Genomic DNA, 16,999 nt, shown 5'->3' with positions numbered 1-16,999 from the left:
ATTTAAGTAAATGAATGAGTCAAGCAGTAACCAACTCCCCCCCCCCCCCAAAAAAAAAAAAAAAAAAAAAATGAGTTGGAAGAAGAAGACGACTAAGTTATAATAGAGAGAGAAAAAAAGAAAAGAAGAAGAGATGATCCTTACATGTCGGTTTACATCATCCATAATGAATACTAGTGATACGTTTTACGAGTGCATTTCTTTTAAATGATGCTACTGCTTTTGTGTCTGGTTGTGATAAGTCATTGTACAAGGGAATAGGCAGGATGAGAGTGTCATTGCCTCACGGGACATGAGTAGAAATAGAGAGTGACAGACAGACAGACAGAAATGGAAGAAGGCACAGACAGCAAGGCAGAGAGATATATAAAGAGAGAAAAAAAAGAGAAAGAGAAATATATAGTATATATACAGAGAGAGAGAAAAAAAAGATATATAGATATATATATATACAGAGAGAGAGGGTTTGAGGTAGAATCAATGTTGGAATGATATGTTGTTACAGCACACGTGTACACACACACACACACATGTACAGTAAATACACACTCAGCACGCACACTCACACACAAACTTTTACAGAGCTGTGTTACTTTTGAGATATAAATTTATATACCTGATATGTCTATCCTTGTAAGCAGAGAACAGGAACACTGGTGAATAATTACATGCAAGGCCCAACTGTTCTTATTTTAAACTTTCGGGAAAAAGCAGATGCCGTCATCATCACTTTTTTTTTCTTTTCCTTATGATTTGGGACCTGGCAAAATTTGCCATGTACCTGGTAATGTGACATGTAGCCCAGGAAAAAGGTTGAACAGGTGAACTTTTTCGTCAAGAGGATGAATGAAACTTCATTCCGACATAACTCCGCTCATCTGGTAAAGTCATAGACAGTGCTTTGTGTGGAAAAAATTTCCATGGAAAATACAATGTACCATCTCATAACTGACATTTTGCCTTGATACATATGTATGACATTAAAGAAATAACAACTTAAAATCATCAGTTATAAATGTGTCTGTTTAGCAGAGTAAAAAGAAACATGATTATAAGCCCTTGTAGTTTCTGTAAAGTTCTTGTGCAAGTTATCCCAGAGTTGTGCTAGATGGTGTGGCATCGCTTTTGCTCTATGTGTGTTGTGTGTGTCCGCTGTGTTACTGTATGATGTAGTGCTCTGCATCTGCACAGTGTAGTGGAGGGAGACTGATGTGCGTGTCTTCTGAAGATGTTGATGTATTTAGACTGGTTGTAAACACAGGCCTGCAGTTCAAATTATTTTAGCGTGCATGTGCTGGGCAGGATTCGAGAGAGGAGAGATGATGGAGCACTGTATTGGGGGGGGGGGGTGAGGGAAGGAGGAGAGAGTAGGAGAAGGAAGGGGAAAGATTTTTGAAGAGGATGAGGGAAGAGATGGTTGGAAGGAGCAAAGAAATGAGATGAGAAGAGGAAAGAGAGAAGGGAGAATTTGTTTAACTGCCAATTCCTCTTTATGTATGTGATGCAGTATTTGGTACCCTGGGGTACCAAATGAAAATTCGCCATTTTGTTGAATTAATTATTTTTTTTTCAGCACTGTACCCTGGCTTACCAAAAAATGTGTCAAAATATTTTTACGTATTATTTTAGTATTATTATGCACAAAAATGTTTTCTTATTTGTGATTATGCAACAATCAATGCATGCAACTGATAATTATTTTCTGCTCTGAACCTTTTTCTTTCGCATTTCATCTCTTATTATCGACCATTCGCACAAGCGTAGAAGATTATAAAGATGGCAGCAACCATTAACAAATTTTGAAGAAATACAGATGATTTTGGGGTGAATTTTCTGGGCTTTCGGCGATTATTTTTTTTCCTGAAAATAAAAGTTACGGTAGATGATGTTTACAAAACGGTGTGGTGCTAGAAATTACTTCGAAAAGCACCTATGGTGCTAGTTCATTGCGACGACTTTGCCGTATCCGAATTCGGAATCGGCGTATCTGATTTCGGATACGCATTATAAATAATGGGCATGAGATGGCGCTATGCAACGCGATACCCCGGGTTACAACGGTACCCCGGTGTACGGCGTTCCGAATCATGTGTTTGTCTAGGGCTTTGAATGGATCTCTCTTCTATCCCCCACCCTCCCAATCCCACTCTTGCACTTGCAAGTGTTTGTTTCAAACTCCTAGTCCTAGCCAATCTTCCTTCCACCCTCTCCTACATTTCCCTTTCCCTGTCCCCACCCCTCTCACCACCCTCCCTTCTTCCCTGCACTTAACCTCCCCTCCCCACTCCTCCCTTGCACTTCCCTCTCTTTCCCCCTCCCCTCCTTACTCTGGATCCCCTCCCCCTTTACCCCCCCCCCCATACTTCCCCTGCCCCTTCTCTTGACTCCCCTCTCCTGCTTTTCTCCTTTCATCGTACAACTGTACACAAAAGTAAAGCTGTAGAGACTTCTACAGAGTCTGGGGATTGTCATGTAGGCTTACTGAATAGTGAATCACGCATGTTTTACTGGAGCTGTCAATGACTGTTAATCTTAAGAAGATGGCAAAGTATCAGCTGGACGGTGTGTTAATTCTACAGTGACCTCTGCTCAACGTCCAAATCCCCCTCTCCATACACAAGCTGAGATCAAGACGTGTGCTTAGTTTGCAAAAGTAAGCTAAAGGAGGAAAACTGATGATATTTCTGCCTCATGAATGGAAGGGAAAATGTGTATATTTATCAACCATATTCTAGATAAAGAGAATGTAGAGACTGGATTTTGAGATGGAATTTAGAAATTCAATTTGAACTGACCTGAAAGGATATTGCAAGACACATGTCCTTGAATTAGCAGCAGAATGTGGTACATTTAATCAGTTAGACCTAACCCACCATTCTTACTGTGAATAGTGCTTCCTCCAGCGTGATTTGTAGCATCAAACATTACAAGTGGCTCTTACAAGTGGCAAGTGGTAAACTTTGCGTTCTTGGAGTTCTGAAATTAACATCGAAATGTATGCTTGTGCATGACATTTGTGATCGGATCAGAGTCAATATTTTCACTTGTTGAATTGGCAACCCCTCCCCCCCCCACAAAAAAAAAAAATAAAAAAAATAAAACCCACCCAACTTACGAAAATAAGAGTCTCACAAAATATATGGCGCATACAGCACCTTGCCAGAGGTGGGCACAGTAAATGTGTGTGTGTGTGTGTGTAAGATGAAAAACAAGTGCTGGTTGTTACTGACTGCTTTGCAGCAAGAACGACATAAAAATGTACATTAAATACTGTACTGCGCAGTGCTTGAATACATGTATGAATTGCATTGCATTTTCTAATTGATTATGAAATCATCAATTATGTTTTTCATCTTGATTTTTAATCTTGAACAGTCGGACTGCGAGGATGACAGACTGACGCTAGATGTTCAGAGTCCTAAGCCAAAAAGTGCTGGTTTCGCCACATCCCTGCCGCGAGGATTCAAGCTAGCCCGCCCTCTTTCCATCGACGAGAGCCGCTATGTTAGACGCGGGAGCCTGGGCGCGGCCATGATGGGTCCGTTCCATTTAAGCGTAGGGGGCTCCACAAGCTACCAGTCCAGTACAACCAATGCACTGACGCTGGGCGGGGACTCGGGCAGCAACCTCACAAGAATGAGACCACTCCTTGGTCAGTCGGCACCCTCGTTGTCAGCAAGTTTGGTAAGCTACCAATTCCATGCTGTTTTGTGGTCTATTTTGTAAGGATTAATGAGTTAAACTTCTTCCCTAGACCCACACATAATCTTATGTATCATGCTTTGTATACCATTTCATATATTATCTCAGGGTATTACTGTCTAAAATGATCATATGTCTATGTGGTATTTGAAAAGGGAAAAAAAAGTCCGCTCATATTTTTTTTATCATACTTCTAAGTTACCCTTTGTTTTCAGTAGTGATATAACCTTCTGAATGAAGAAAGAAGAGGATCTTTATATAGAGTTGGTATCACATATTGTCGATAAATTGAAGCGTAATATCTGTACTTATGGTGCATTTTATCATATTCTTTTAAAGGTATCTCCCATGACCCAATTTGGTGTCATGTTTAATAGTGCTGTCATATCTGTTCAATAAAAGTGATGCCCTATTAAGCTTTCAGTATCACACTCATTTATCAAGGAATGCACGAGTCTTGGATTGATGTTCAGAGTGAAACAGCCATACGTGTCTGTCCTGACACATTAATGTTACATGATGAGCATGCTAGAGTTGTGAACTTTGTACTCATTCAGTGCTGACAGTGCCAGGATATTAGATGCTATGCAGATTTGAAAAACTAGTATGTATTTGGTATGTGCAGAGCAGTGCATTCATTATGATTTTAATACAAAAGTTCTGATATCAGTCCTTTCACAGCATTTCTGAATGACACACATTTTCTCGATTTGTGTCACCGTATGTAAACAAAGTGTCAAAAACAAACAAACATTCTTTTTTTTTGTCCATGAATCCAGCCTAATGTACTTTCAATAGCAGTAATGTAATGATATCTTCTGTTTATCCTTAGTCCCATGAGCTTATAGTTCTTTGAGCTCAAGTTGCAGGACTCTGCAGACACCCTTGAAGTACAGTATCAGGGTTGTCACTTGAAACCTGTGTTGTGGGAGCACAATTAAAATTGAATCTTGAAATCAAAATGTGAATTTATCAAAATACAAACTATCGGTCAATTATCTACAAGCATTAGGAATATTTACTGCATTTGAACTTTATGACATTGTCTTACATTTTGTTTATTCCCTGTGTAATCAAATTATCGCCTTCCCTACACTCTAATTCTTCTGTTGTGCCTTTCTGTGGTCAGTGAAAACTACACATGCTGTGGATAGCATTGTTCATGTTTCATGTTTTATGACCAGGCAAAGGACATTGGTGCTTGTTCTGTGATAAGCCGATTACTGATAACGTGTCAAATACACACACCTATTAATTACCGTAATGAAGTCTGTTGTCTGGGGAGTATGACCTTCCTTGTATCTTGATACCATGTCACATGGCCACGCTTGTGCTCTGAGGGATGTATTTTCACACAGGCACACACACACACAGCGTATGCCCTGATACACATGCGTACAAATAGTGCATGGCTGTTGAGTAATTGATTTTTATAAGTCTTATTTTCTTTTATGTAAACTCATTTAATAGTTGCTGTTGGAATTGATGTTGAAATAGAATATCAGCACAAATTCTTGTGATCTTTTTTTTTCCTCCAGAAGAGTAAAAATGAAATTATCATTTACTGTTTAGGTAAATGTAATGCCTTACATATGTGGAAGGCTAGTTGAAGACTACACAAAAGTACTGCCAGTGGTGGAATAGATTTCACACTTAACCTTTAAACTGTAACACCATCCAGTGTAAACAAGACCATCAGAAAATGAAAGCGGAAGAGTTCCGAGGAGTCCTAAATGAGTTGGAAGGATCGCTAGGGATATGTCGACAGGCTGGTTGATTTATGAGCTGAAGAAATCGCAGTGAAATGTCTTCCCCCCTCTCCCAACATGTACACACACACACACACACACACACACACTCACACATCCTCTTCACTGTCATTAGACCTCAGGTTTTTTAATTCTGTTTTTCCCCTTCCCTGTTGGAAATGATACAGGTAATATGCATAGATTTGATAGGCTTGTCATTGTGATTTGGGGAAAGTGATTGCTTGGATGATCCACACTGTTTTTGAGATGTTTAATAGTGAAAGCCGTCTGCCCCTAATGATTTTCAGAAGACATGTGATTCAGTGTTTTCAAAAATAAGATGATTTGGTGCTATGAGGTTTGTGGGTTGCAAGTTAATTGGTATCGTTGGTAAATGTAATGGATAATATTAAAGTTAGCTGCGGGATTTTCCCCCAAGCGAGTCCTTGAAATGATTTTTATTGTCCCCGCCGAACGAGTTCGAGCAGGGGACTATGAAACGGGCTCCGTACGTGTGTGTGTCCGTCCGTCCGTCTGTCCGTGTGTCCGTCCGTGTGCGTCAGTGTGTGATCAAAATCTTCAATTTGCTACTTCTCTGTCATTTATGAGCCAATTTTGATTCTGTTTGCTTTATATGATAGCACTACATGGGAGCTTTGAAACTTCTACACAGAATTTCAGTCGTGACCTTTGACCTTGACCTTTGACCTATATTGTACATTTTGCTACAAAATGCTACTCCTTCGCCATTTCTAACCCGATTTCGATTCCGTTTGCTTTATGTGATGGCACTAGGTGAGGGCTTCAAAACTTGTACAGAGAATTTTGACCTTTGACTTCTTTGACCTTTGACCTTGATTTTTGACCTGTATTGTACATTTTGCTACAAAATGCTACTCCTTCGCCATTTCTTACCTGATTTCGATTCCGTTTGCTTTATGTGATGGCACTAGGTGAGGGCTTCAAAACTTCTACACAGAATTTTGACCTTTGACTTCTTTGACCTTTGACCTTGATTTTTGACCTGTTTTGTACATTTTGCTACAAAATGCTACTCCTTCGCCATTTCTTACCCGATTTTGATTCTGTTTGCTTTATGTGATGGCACTAGGTGAGGGCTTCAAAACTTCTACACAGAATTTGACCTTTGACTTCTTTGACCTTTGACCTTAATTTTTGACCTACATTTTTTGTACATTTTGCTACAAAATGCTACTCCTTCGCCATTTCTTACCCGATTTTGATTCCGTTTGCTTTATGTGATGGCACTAGGTGAGCGCTTCAAAATTTCTACACAGAATTTTGACCTTTGACCTTGATTTTAGACCTATATTGTACATTTTGCTACAAAATGCTACTTCCGGCGGGGACATATATTACGCACCGCGTAATTTCTACTTTTCCTTGTTATTCCTGTTTTTGTGATTATTCTGCACCAACATTGGTTCGAATGGAAGATCCTATCAAACATAGTAATTGCATTGACTGCATCATAACTTCATGCCAGAAAACTAGTTCATGAGAGACAAGAGAGTAGATTTATTGTCATTACTGGGACATGTGCAATTAATTGTGACTTTTTAATTGGGACTTGCCAGATTTTGTTTAGATGATAAGGAGCAACAATTTCCAATTACTCCAGATAAGGGTAGTGATTGTGATGGTGGTCACAGCAACAGTGGAGATAGGGATGATGCAGAATTGTATCAATTACCCAGCATCATCACGCCATGTTCCCCATCAATGAATGAGATCTAGATGGTCTCAACCCCCGTTGCCTTGGAGACAAGACCGGATACAAGAGCTGCTGATGATGGTGATGATGCCTGCGTGGTGGTAGATTGATATGTCATGAGCATCACTTATCAGCAATTAAGGGACTTTTGTTGGCAGGGGTCAAATATTCTACAACTATCATTATTCCTGTGTATTAAAGGTAGGGGATACCTTTTACAGACATCCCAAAATGCAGCAAAACATTAAATATGAACCTCAGGGGACTTGTTTAGGCCACTGCTGAGAAATTTGGAAGTCAACAGTTATCTACAATTTGAATAATGCACAAAACGCAACTACTCAGTAGTTCTGTGTGTCAGCCACACTTAAGCCTTTTTGTTGCAGTCTTCTGTATCCTTTATCTATAAACACAAATCTAAAAGTATATGAGCTGATGTAATAACATATAGAGTGTGTGGCAAGAATGTCGTTTGTAAGTTTTGATGAACTTCCTTCACGAAATATACATGATGGATACACATGCAGTGCATGGGTCTGCAAAGGTAGCCTAGTAATGTACTGGAATTTACGGTGAGCCCCGAAAAAAATTCAATTCAAAATCTAACGGTCAAAAAAAATGTACTAAATGTTACCTTCCACTTTCAATACTTCATGGGAGTTTCTAAAATGATACTCTCTTCAACATACCACTGTATTTATACAACTCTACATTTAATGAATGCAAATGGGATTCCCTACCTTTAAGGCCATGCAATGTAGTTCTGCAGTGGTTCAACAGTAGTGTTGCCATCCCTATATGCATCCCCATAGGAACCCTGGTCTTAAGAAGGCATCAACAGCCTTTCTGTATCCTGCAGGAAAAAAAAAAGAAGAAGAAGAAATGACCTGTAAAGATGGTAAAATATTGCAGATGGCTGTTTCTTGCTTGGTTGTTACTTCAATCATAGAGGTACAAATAACTGAAATTGTGTTTTTCAAAGCATTAGATGTATTTTACAAGCATTATCTGCATTAGATAATTCTAAGTTTCATATAACTTTATGTTAGTTTGTCCCATATCAGGTCCATTGAATGTTCTCGACTTTGATGTAGAGTGCTGTGCATAATTTATTCCCAATCTTGGAAACTCCTGCTGTGATAGCCTAGCAACAGATGACGAGGGTTCGGTGCCAGCTTCAAGTGTTATGAAGCTTGCTGGTAAAATAGAAACACTCTAGACAAGGCTGCAGAGTGATTCGATGACATGCAAAATGTCTGTGTGTTTGTATGTGTGTGTGTATCAGAACTTGGAAGCTTCTTCCTATTGCCTGTATACATCCAAATACTGTCTGAAACCCAACTTCGAAAAGCAACACACACCATGAAATCAAACACGAAATGAGTCTAGGGTCGATGAGCTAGGTCGTCAAGTAGCCACACACTGAGCATATTAGCTCTCCATGTTGTGATAGATTTTTTACGTTAAATGTCTCCACTCCCACTTTTTGAGGCCCTGACTGCCCCCACATGGTACTGGAGGCAATATTTGCAATGATCTTACCTTAGAAACATCAGTGACAACATTATGCTAAAACATCTCAAAATATGTTTGACAGATTGTAACATCACTTTCATGTGTCAGGATTTCATTCAAAGCAGTTTCCTCCCAGAAACACTTTTTTCCTTAAACCCTGTTGGGGGTAACTATCTTTTAATTCCATGTTCATTGCATGCGACAGTCCTGTGTGTCTAGCTTAAAAAGTTTTAGCCCATTAGTAACTGAAATGTCTGAAACCGCCTGTCCGCTTTAAAGAAAAAAAAAGAAGTTTTATGCTTAACCATTTTTATTGTTTTCATATAAAATATATGATTATGTGATTTGAAAGAGGTCAAAGGTCAACAAAAGCATCAGAATTCTGTGATACACCATTCTCTTGGTAATGTCTTAATAGGCTTTCAAATAAATAGACAAAGATAAACATGCAGTGAGCTATTAACATAATTTAGAAAGTCGTCGAAATGAGAGTAATAATGCTGTTTCTTCTGGGGAACCATAGGCCATTATGTATGGAATCTTCAGTTGCTAAAGGGTTACGAAAAGGTTTCAAGTAGTCTCTTAAAATGCAGACAGGGCTACCATCATTTCTTTCGACCTTTTCCTCCCGTCACTGACTTAGTGAGTTTGGTTCATTCCCATTTGGAATAAAGAAAGCCAAAAGCGAACAAACACTTCTTTGAGATGTGCACGACACATTAATCATGCATCATAAACTGCTGAGTCTCTTGAAACCAAGCAAATTCCATGACACATGAATGGTGATACAGCAGAGCTTTGCCATTTCTGTCTAGGGTTTGTTTGCATCATAGCTGGAGTAGATACATTGCTGTTTCATACGTGTAATCTTGGATTTCATTTCAAGCCAACCACAGGCATGATCACAAAGGCATTAGATTAGAAAGGTTGCCACAAGCAAATGGTGATAGATAAAAGGATGCTGTTAACCTGTGCAAGGATTAACTTTAGTGTTCTCCAACCTGGATTTTACAGAAATTGAGTGTGAAGTAGTAACAGTAGTAACAACAACAACGACGACGACGATGACGACGACAACGACGACAACGACAACGACAACGACGACAACAACAACAACAACAACACCCTGTATAGAGGCTGTGTGTTAAGATTAAAATCAAATTATATTTGAAGGTTATAAGATACTGCTTAGTCTAGGAAATGTGATTATGCGCAGCATTATGGTAGAAAATTCAGTGGCAGTGAAAACAGTGCTGAAAAGATTAGATTCAGATCATGTTGAATTCCTTTCCTTGTGAAACAATCACGCATATTTGAAATGTGTATTAAAATGCCATTGTATGCTGTTGGAGAAAATACCATGGTAGATTTTATCTTTTATTTTGCATTTCAGTGTATTGTGTCATACAGAGAAGAAATATTTCCAGCAACATGTGTTTAGTTCAGCATTAACTAGAAATTTTTTGTTCCCCATTCAACATCTGGCTGTTCATTACATGTACATCTTTGTTTGATTGTTGCAATCTTTAAAGGCAATCTGATCATTATAAAATTCAGTGACCATGATCATTGTAACTTAATGATATTGAAATACCAGGCCGGGATGATATCTCCTTTACAGATGACAATGACATTGAAAAGCCAACAACAACCCAAAGGACAAAACAAACCAAACAAACAGACACTTGTATTGAACTATTCCATTACAATAAATGTGTGTAATAGATTGGAATGCCATGTACAGGTCACTGCCAGAGACAAAGATTTAACCTCCCTGTTGTAACAAAGCATTAGCATGACATCATTTTGTCATGAACTTGTGAACGCTAGCCCATTGAAAGGAGCGAGGGCTTAAGTTTGTTGTTAGAAAGTGGTCAGGGTTTGTTATCTGCCCCGGTGGAAAATGGAACATCCTGTGCGGAAATGGCCTCAAAAGTTGATAGCAATGGTGGTGTGGTTGGCAAAAGTTCTGTGGCATGTATCGAGACCATTCCAAACCTTAAGGAAAGTCGATTGTGAAATCCGATGCAATGAATGTGATGAATTACAACAGCTTCCTGAAATACCTGGGCCCCGTTTTATCAAAAGATAAAATCGATTTTAAATTTCTTTACCACACAGGCTGCCATACACTTACAGTTGAAATCAACTATATAATCAATTTTAACTCTTCATAAAACAGGGCCCAAATGATTTAAGCAGCCATATATATATATAATATGCCGTGTGTTTTGAAATAATAGACTAAGCCTCAGTGAGAAGGTGATTTTGAAGGGAAGTTATAAACAGAGGCAGTTCACAGAAAATAAAGAGCAGTCATCAAGGAAGTCATGATTTTAATGTCAGTATCTCTTACCCACCCTGTATCCATTCTGTGCAGCTCAAAATAGGTGAATTGATCATATGACTATGATTCATATGACTATGATGTTGTATGAACATTTATTGCTTGTTTTGTTTTTGTTTTTGCAAAGTACTGTCACTTACATGTCATCTTGTCAAAACAGTGTTTTCTTTTTATTATTCTAATCAGACTAGGCTGACACCCCCCCACCCCCCCCCCCCAACAACCAAGGATATCAATTTCTATACTACAGGGCTTTTTGCACTCAGCTGGCAAATATTTGGTACAGAACTTTTTGGATGGGATAGGACTTTGGGTTCTAACATTTTTTGATGATCATTTTTAGATAATGAGAAATCTCGTATGAAATATGAAAGAGCATATAACTCTAAGAGGAATTCAAGTGTATTTGACGAAATATGGCTTTGAAATGACTGATAATTTCCAAAACGAAGTGATCCTAATAAAAGGAGGGACCCACCTTTTATGAGGATCGCTTTGTTTTACTTTCTTTTTGAATATTTCAGTCATTTCAAAACCATGGTAAGATTTTCATCAAGTAAGATTTGAATTCCTCATAGAATTTTATGCTCTTCAAACAGATTATAAAGTGATTTCTAAGTATCTTGCAAAAAAAAAAATTTAAAAACTGAACTTGACCAATACTCTACCACCTCTTTAAGATACTGCATCCTACCACTACCCTGCAATGTCATCAAAGTTCCAAGAACTTGTCACAGGGCATGGTCCACTCATTCTGTAGGGTATGTTCCGTGATAGAGCCATTCCAGCCAAGAATCTATGTAAAAATCCCTGCAGACTTTTCACATCCTCAAACCTACCAGGCTAATACTAATGGCCGTGGGTTAAATGACCTGTTCGTAATCAAATTTTAATCTTTCTTCTCTCTATCTGTGTTCTTTTACAGAAGGAGCTATCTCTTGTGAGGAGAGGAAGGTATGTTGATTATCTTTATTCATTCATTCATTCATTCAGTCACTCATTCATTCATTCATTCATTTACTCATTCATTCATTCATTCATTCATTCTATTCTTTGTCACACCTGATTTTCAATTCAATTTCAATTCAATTCAATGATAGTTTATTTCCAATCAACGAAAATCAAAACGTAGTACAAAGTAACATGTCATGAAATAATATTGTTCAAACATCTTTAAAATTTTGACTTGATACTTGACATATTTTATGAATCTTTCATCTGTCTATCTATGTCTATTTTTTTTTTCTATGTAGACATATGGACACATACACATACACACACTAGTACATTTATAAAGTTGTGGGTATAGTACACTATCATCGGAAGAAATCTAACATTTTCAATTACCTGGACCATGTATTGTGAAGTGCAAGCCACAAGTACAACATAAAACAGATGGCAGCTACCAGTGAAGGGAAGTGTCTAATCAGTTGTGAGTTGTTTTATCTTGTTGCTGTGGTCTGTGACCGTCAACAGCTCGGAGGGAGATTGAGGCCCTCGTGTGTCAAGTTTTTCCGTGGTCAGACTGGGGGTTCTGTGAAATAGTATAGTAGGCCTGTGGTGAAGTGATAATCTGAACTTACAATGTAGCTCCAGTGAGTGCAAGTGTATTTGTCTTCTGAGGAGATATAACATTCTGCTTCTCAACTCTGTATCATCTTCAGCTTGTAGGTTATGTGTCTGTGAAATATGTGTATCATGGGGGTAAAGTTTACATTCAGTCACTCGGGATACTGCGTGAACAAGTTATTTATACAGAAGCCGGCGACATTTGGCAGAGCAAAATTTGGCTGTCTTGACTCTTGCCAAGTTATATGTGCATCTTTAAGGGCCATTCTCATTAATGGGCTTGGAAACTTGCAAGGTTAGAAAACCTACAAAGTTAATGTGAAAGTTGCCTAGCAAACTGTACCAAATTCTGCCAGAAACATTGGCAGAAAACACGCAAGTCAGAGTGCAAAGTTTCTAACTTATACCCCTTTCCCGCTGCCCGTCTCGGTGAACCACCGAGAGGTTCCCCGGTGAATTCACCGGGGAACCTCTCGGTGAAAGTTTGAGTGCCGTCGTTTCACACTGCTCTCGGTGAAACTTTCCCCTAGACGGGTTTTCTGCTCGCAACGTGGGTGATCTTATGTACTTGAGTTTGTTGTGCATCTGCGATTTGGTTTTTTCGATCCCATGTTCAGCAAGTTTTCGGAGGAGGGACTCGTACGCAGCAGCGTCAGCCGACGTCCCGCTTAGTTCTTCGTTCACTGCTGCCTCGCTACGTACTCTCTCTTCGTCTTTGGTCCACACTCCAGCCGTTTGCAAAATTCCCTCAAATTTCAACAGCACAAAACGTCAACGGATTTCTCCTGCACACTGTAAACCCAGCACTTGACGAGAAAAGCACAAAATACGAAAAAATCAAGCAAGAGGCGGACTGTATTAGACTTTACTGAAAGAGTTAAGAGCTAGACACTAGAGGAAGACGAAAAGGGAGGACGCATCAAATCGATCAAGTACACTGTAAACCTATACACGTATCAGCTTTATTATGTATACACGGCGTGCTAATTAAACAATACAATGCACAGCACGATGCAAAACAATGCCGTCGCACTGTGAACGCCACATTGCACACGAAACGACATACAGTATGTAGTGTCGAGTGTACTAGTATGTTTACAAACACGAATTACTAGTACCCTGTACGTGTGGATTTGGGAGGTCGAGTGCGCGCTAGCCAGCTGAAAACGTGTGCATGACCAGAAACAAAACATGACCTTTGACATAATCTGCATATTTTCCCCGGTGTTTCACCGAGACAACCTTTCACGCTGGGCGCTCTCGGTGAACCCCCGGGTGAATTCCCGTTGAACTATCGGAGTTTACCCAGGACGCTTCTCGGGTAAAAATTGCCCAAAATTTCATCGGTGTTTCACCTAGGCTTCCCCTAGGTTCCAACCGAGTGACCTTTCACACTGCGGGGTTCCCCGGGTGCCCCCAGGTGCCCCCGGGGAAGATTTTCTTCAGCGGGAAAGGGGTATTAGGGCAAAACTTTGCAAGGCGATTTGAAATGAAAGCGTGCACAGCAGAAAAATGTTTTACTCACAACGACTTTGGCATCTGCTCTTCTTTCATTGTCTGTTAAATGAGTAAACTGGACTTGCACAGTTCTTCCAGAAACTTTTTTTTTTTTTTTTTTTTTGTCAGAGCCAACATCGGGAATATTTAGGGTAATGTGGACAGGCAGCATAAAACATAGCAAGCTTTCCTGTCACAATTTTTTTTTTTTTTTTTTTAATGAGAATGACCCTTGTGAGTCACAGAAAAATGATATTTGTCACATGCAAATTGCCCTTGCTTTTGTCTGCATACATCTTCATTGGTTTTGCTCACTTGTTCTGAGGAAACCAATTTTTTTTTTTTTTTTAATGCATGAAACTTTCTTGAATTTCATGAGGAGCTAAGATTCACAATAGTAAAATGCATGCAAAATGCATCCTGTGTCTGTAAAATGCATTGAATGCCAGTGGCAGTTTGCAACAGTATCATGCTAGGGTGTTGTTGGCTCCAATTTGTGAAATTTTCAAGCTTCAAATGTTTCTGGTTTTACAGAACATTGTGTCTGTAGTGGTATTGATACAAAAAATGGTTACCTTCCATGCTCTCATACAAATACTGCACTTTACTCTCTTGCTGTTTTCTGCAGAAAATAGCTTAGTTTGAAGAAAGATTTTTTTTTAAAATTAGTTTTTCATTTCGGGGGGGGGGGGGGGTATGATTAGAAGGGTTTTAAGAAGTTGATTATTTTTTTTTTTTTAAGAGCTGTTAGATCTAATGAAAAAAAAAATGGGTGTGGCTTGAGACTGAAAAGGTTTGTAGTGAGTATAATTGCAGGCAGAACTACATGTTGCAGTCTATAGAGCCCCTATTGTTTGAATATATGCATGCTGGGGGTGGGGGTGTGCATAGATGGAGGTTTTGATGCAGTGGGGTTTCAATACAGTGAATGATTTCCCTACTTCCTAATTAAGTGACTGAAGAAAAAAAAAAGCCTGAATTGTATGGTACTGAATAGAGAAAGAAAGGAAAATAATAAAACAAGACCCTTAGTCCCTCAGACTCTCATTAAACTTGGCTGAACACTTGACGTCACTTGACTACGGTGAAAGGTGCCTAACAACTTTTTTACCGTTTCCTTGTTTTGTTGTTTTTTCATACACAGTGCCATGTTATTATGTCAGAATCAAGAGGTAGGGGAGGGAGGGGGTGGGGCGATTAGAGATTGTTAGAGCAAGAGAGATGAAGAGAAATAAGAGAGACTGTGAGGGGAAAGTCAGGCAGCTGGAAGGGGTTAGAGGTGGTGAGTGAATGGAAAATGGCAAATAGCTGTCGGAACATAAAGAAAGAAAGAAAGAAAGAGCAGGAAAGAAGGATAGAGAGGGAGAGAGGAAGAGGAAAAAGGAGAGGAAGGCAGCGAAGGAGATGTAGAGGAGCGAACAAAAGCAGAAAGTGAATGAAATCTGCAGAAATCTCTGACGATAGAGGAGACTTTTGTTTCTGGAGGTGACCTTCCTAACCACGAAGCATACATAATTCCCTCCCTCCTTTGTACTGATACATATCCCGAGCTCTGCCCTGCCGTGTAATACCATGCAGTGATGGTTTTCACACATTTCATATTTTCATAGTGCAGTTCCCAGTCCCTCCGTCGTCGGCGCCAGTATTTTCTTTTTAGTGGAGCGTTGGTTTGTCCCGTTAGACTCGGCACTTAGGGACCCTGTCACACTCAGCAGGGGAATAATTAGCCGTTCGCCTTGGATCGTGAAAACCCGAACGCGGGACTTCACAGGACAGGATACAGAGGCTTGTAATTGGCGGCTGTCTGCTGTCAGTGTAGACCGGTACTACGCATGGAAGTTCCACACAAACAAGCCGCCTTCAAATTCATGCTCACGTGAGGTCATGCTTCCCCCAAGGACTAAGCGCTGTCAACCCGCTGCAGAAAGTTTTTTGTTTTCGTGTTGGCAATGGCAGCAGGGGGGCTGCGCAGTCCAACACTAATGCCATGAGAAACCTCGGATAGGGGAAGAGAGAGGCATCAGACGGCAAGAGCTTGTTGCAGAAGCGGCAGTCCCTTCCAGTATCCACGGTGATGGGAGGTCGTTGAGGAACTTGTCGAAGAGACAGTCGTCGTCGACAATGCAGAATCTGTCTCCGTTCCTGCTGTAGCCACTCCAAGTGGCATCTGTTTGATCGGTGCCTGGGAAATACCTTTCAGAGTTTTCAAGAAGTTTTAGCGCCGGTGTGCAAATGGATTTGTGCTCTCTGGATGTGTCAAGCGTTGTGTCTCTCGCGTGACTTCAAGATGACTTCTGTCTTTTGGTGATAAACTGCTGCTGTCGACCACCTGTCACATTCAAGGATGAGCCGCAAGTGAAGCAACTGGACTTGAGGAACCTAAACAGAGAAAGGCTTCAGCGTCGAAGCAGATCTGCCCTCTGGTTTCCGTATATCTTCTTCTTTTGGCAGACCGACATGGATATCACTATGCTCTTCCGTTTCATGTATGTATTAACCCTTTAAATCCAGTTAGTTCAGAGTTGAGGAAGTATTGGTTGTAGCGGCGGGTGAAAATCGCAGCCCATGTCTGTAACATCCCCATTCATTCTGAAATGGATTTTCTTGAATCATTTTTATGCTTGGGCAGTGACATGATTCATTCAGATTCTGATTCATAATTTGTTGAATGTCTCTCTCTCTCTCTGTCTTATTTTTTGCAGTACATTAATCAAATCAAACCAGCTTTTCCCTTTCATTCCCATCCGTCCCCCTCTGAAAAATGTGCAGTATTCTGAATCTGATATCAAAGTTTCCAGTTAGTCTTACAATGAATGCAAACATCTGTAAGATATGTGAAGAGACAAACTAATATCTTTCTAGTGGCACTTTTTGTATGCTACTAAA

The 16,999-nt window shown here is 39.8% G+C and overlaps 1 protein-coding gene across 1 annotated transcript in view; it reads left to right on the top strand.

The window, feature by feature from the left end:
- The window catches only part of LOC140237110 (microtubule-associated serine/threonine-protein kinase 2-like), a 138,711-nt gene that overhangs the window by 59,255 nt on the left and 62,457 nt on the right, over nt 1-16,999 (top strand). The window contains exons 2-3 of the mRNA XM_072317049.1: nt 3,376-3,684; nt 11,973-12,001. Coding sequence (XP_072173150.1) covers nt 3,376-3,684; nt 11,973-12,001 — 338 coding nt within the window. The remainder of the gene's footprint in view (nt 1-3,375; nt 3,685-11,972; nt 12,002-16,999) is intronic.

This window comes from Diadema setosum, chromosome 13 (assembly GCF_964275005.1).
Source record: "Diadema setosum chromosome 13, eeDiaSeto1, whole genome shotgun sequence".
Lineage (NCBI taxonomy): Eukaryota > Metazoa > Echinodermata > Echinoidea > Diadematoida > Diadematidae > Diadema > Diadema setosum.
This window is presented reverse-complemented; position numbering and strand designations above follow the sequence as displayed.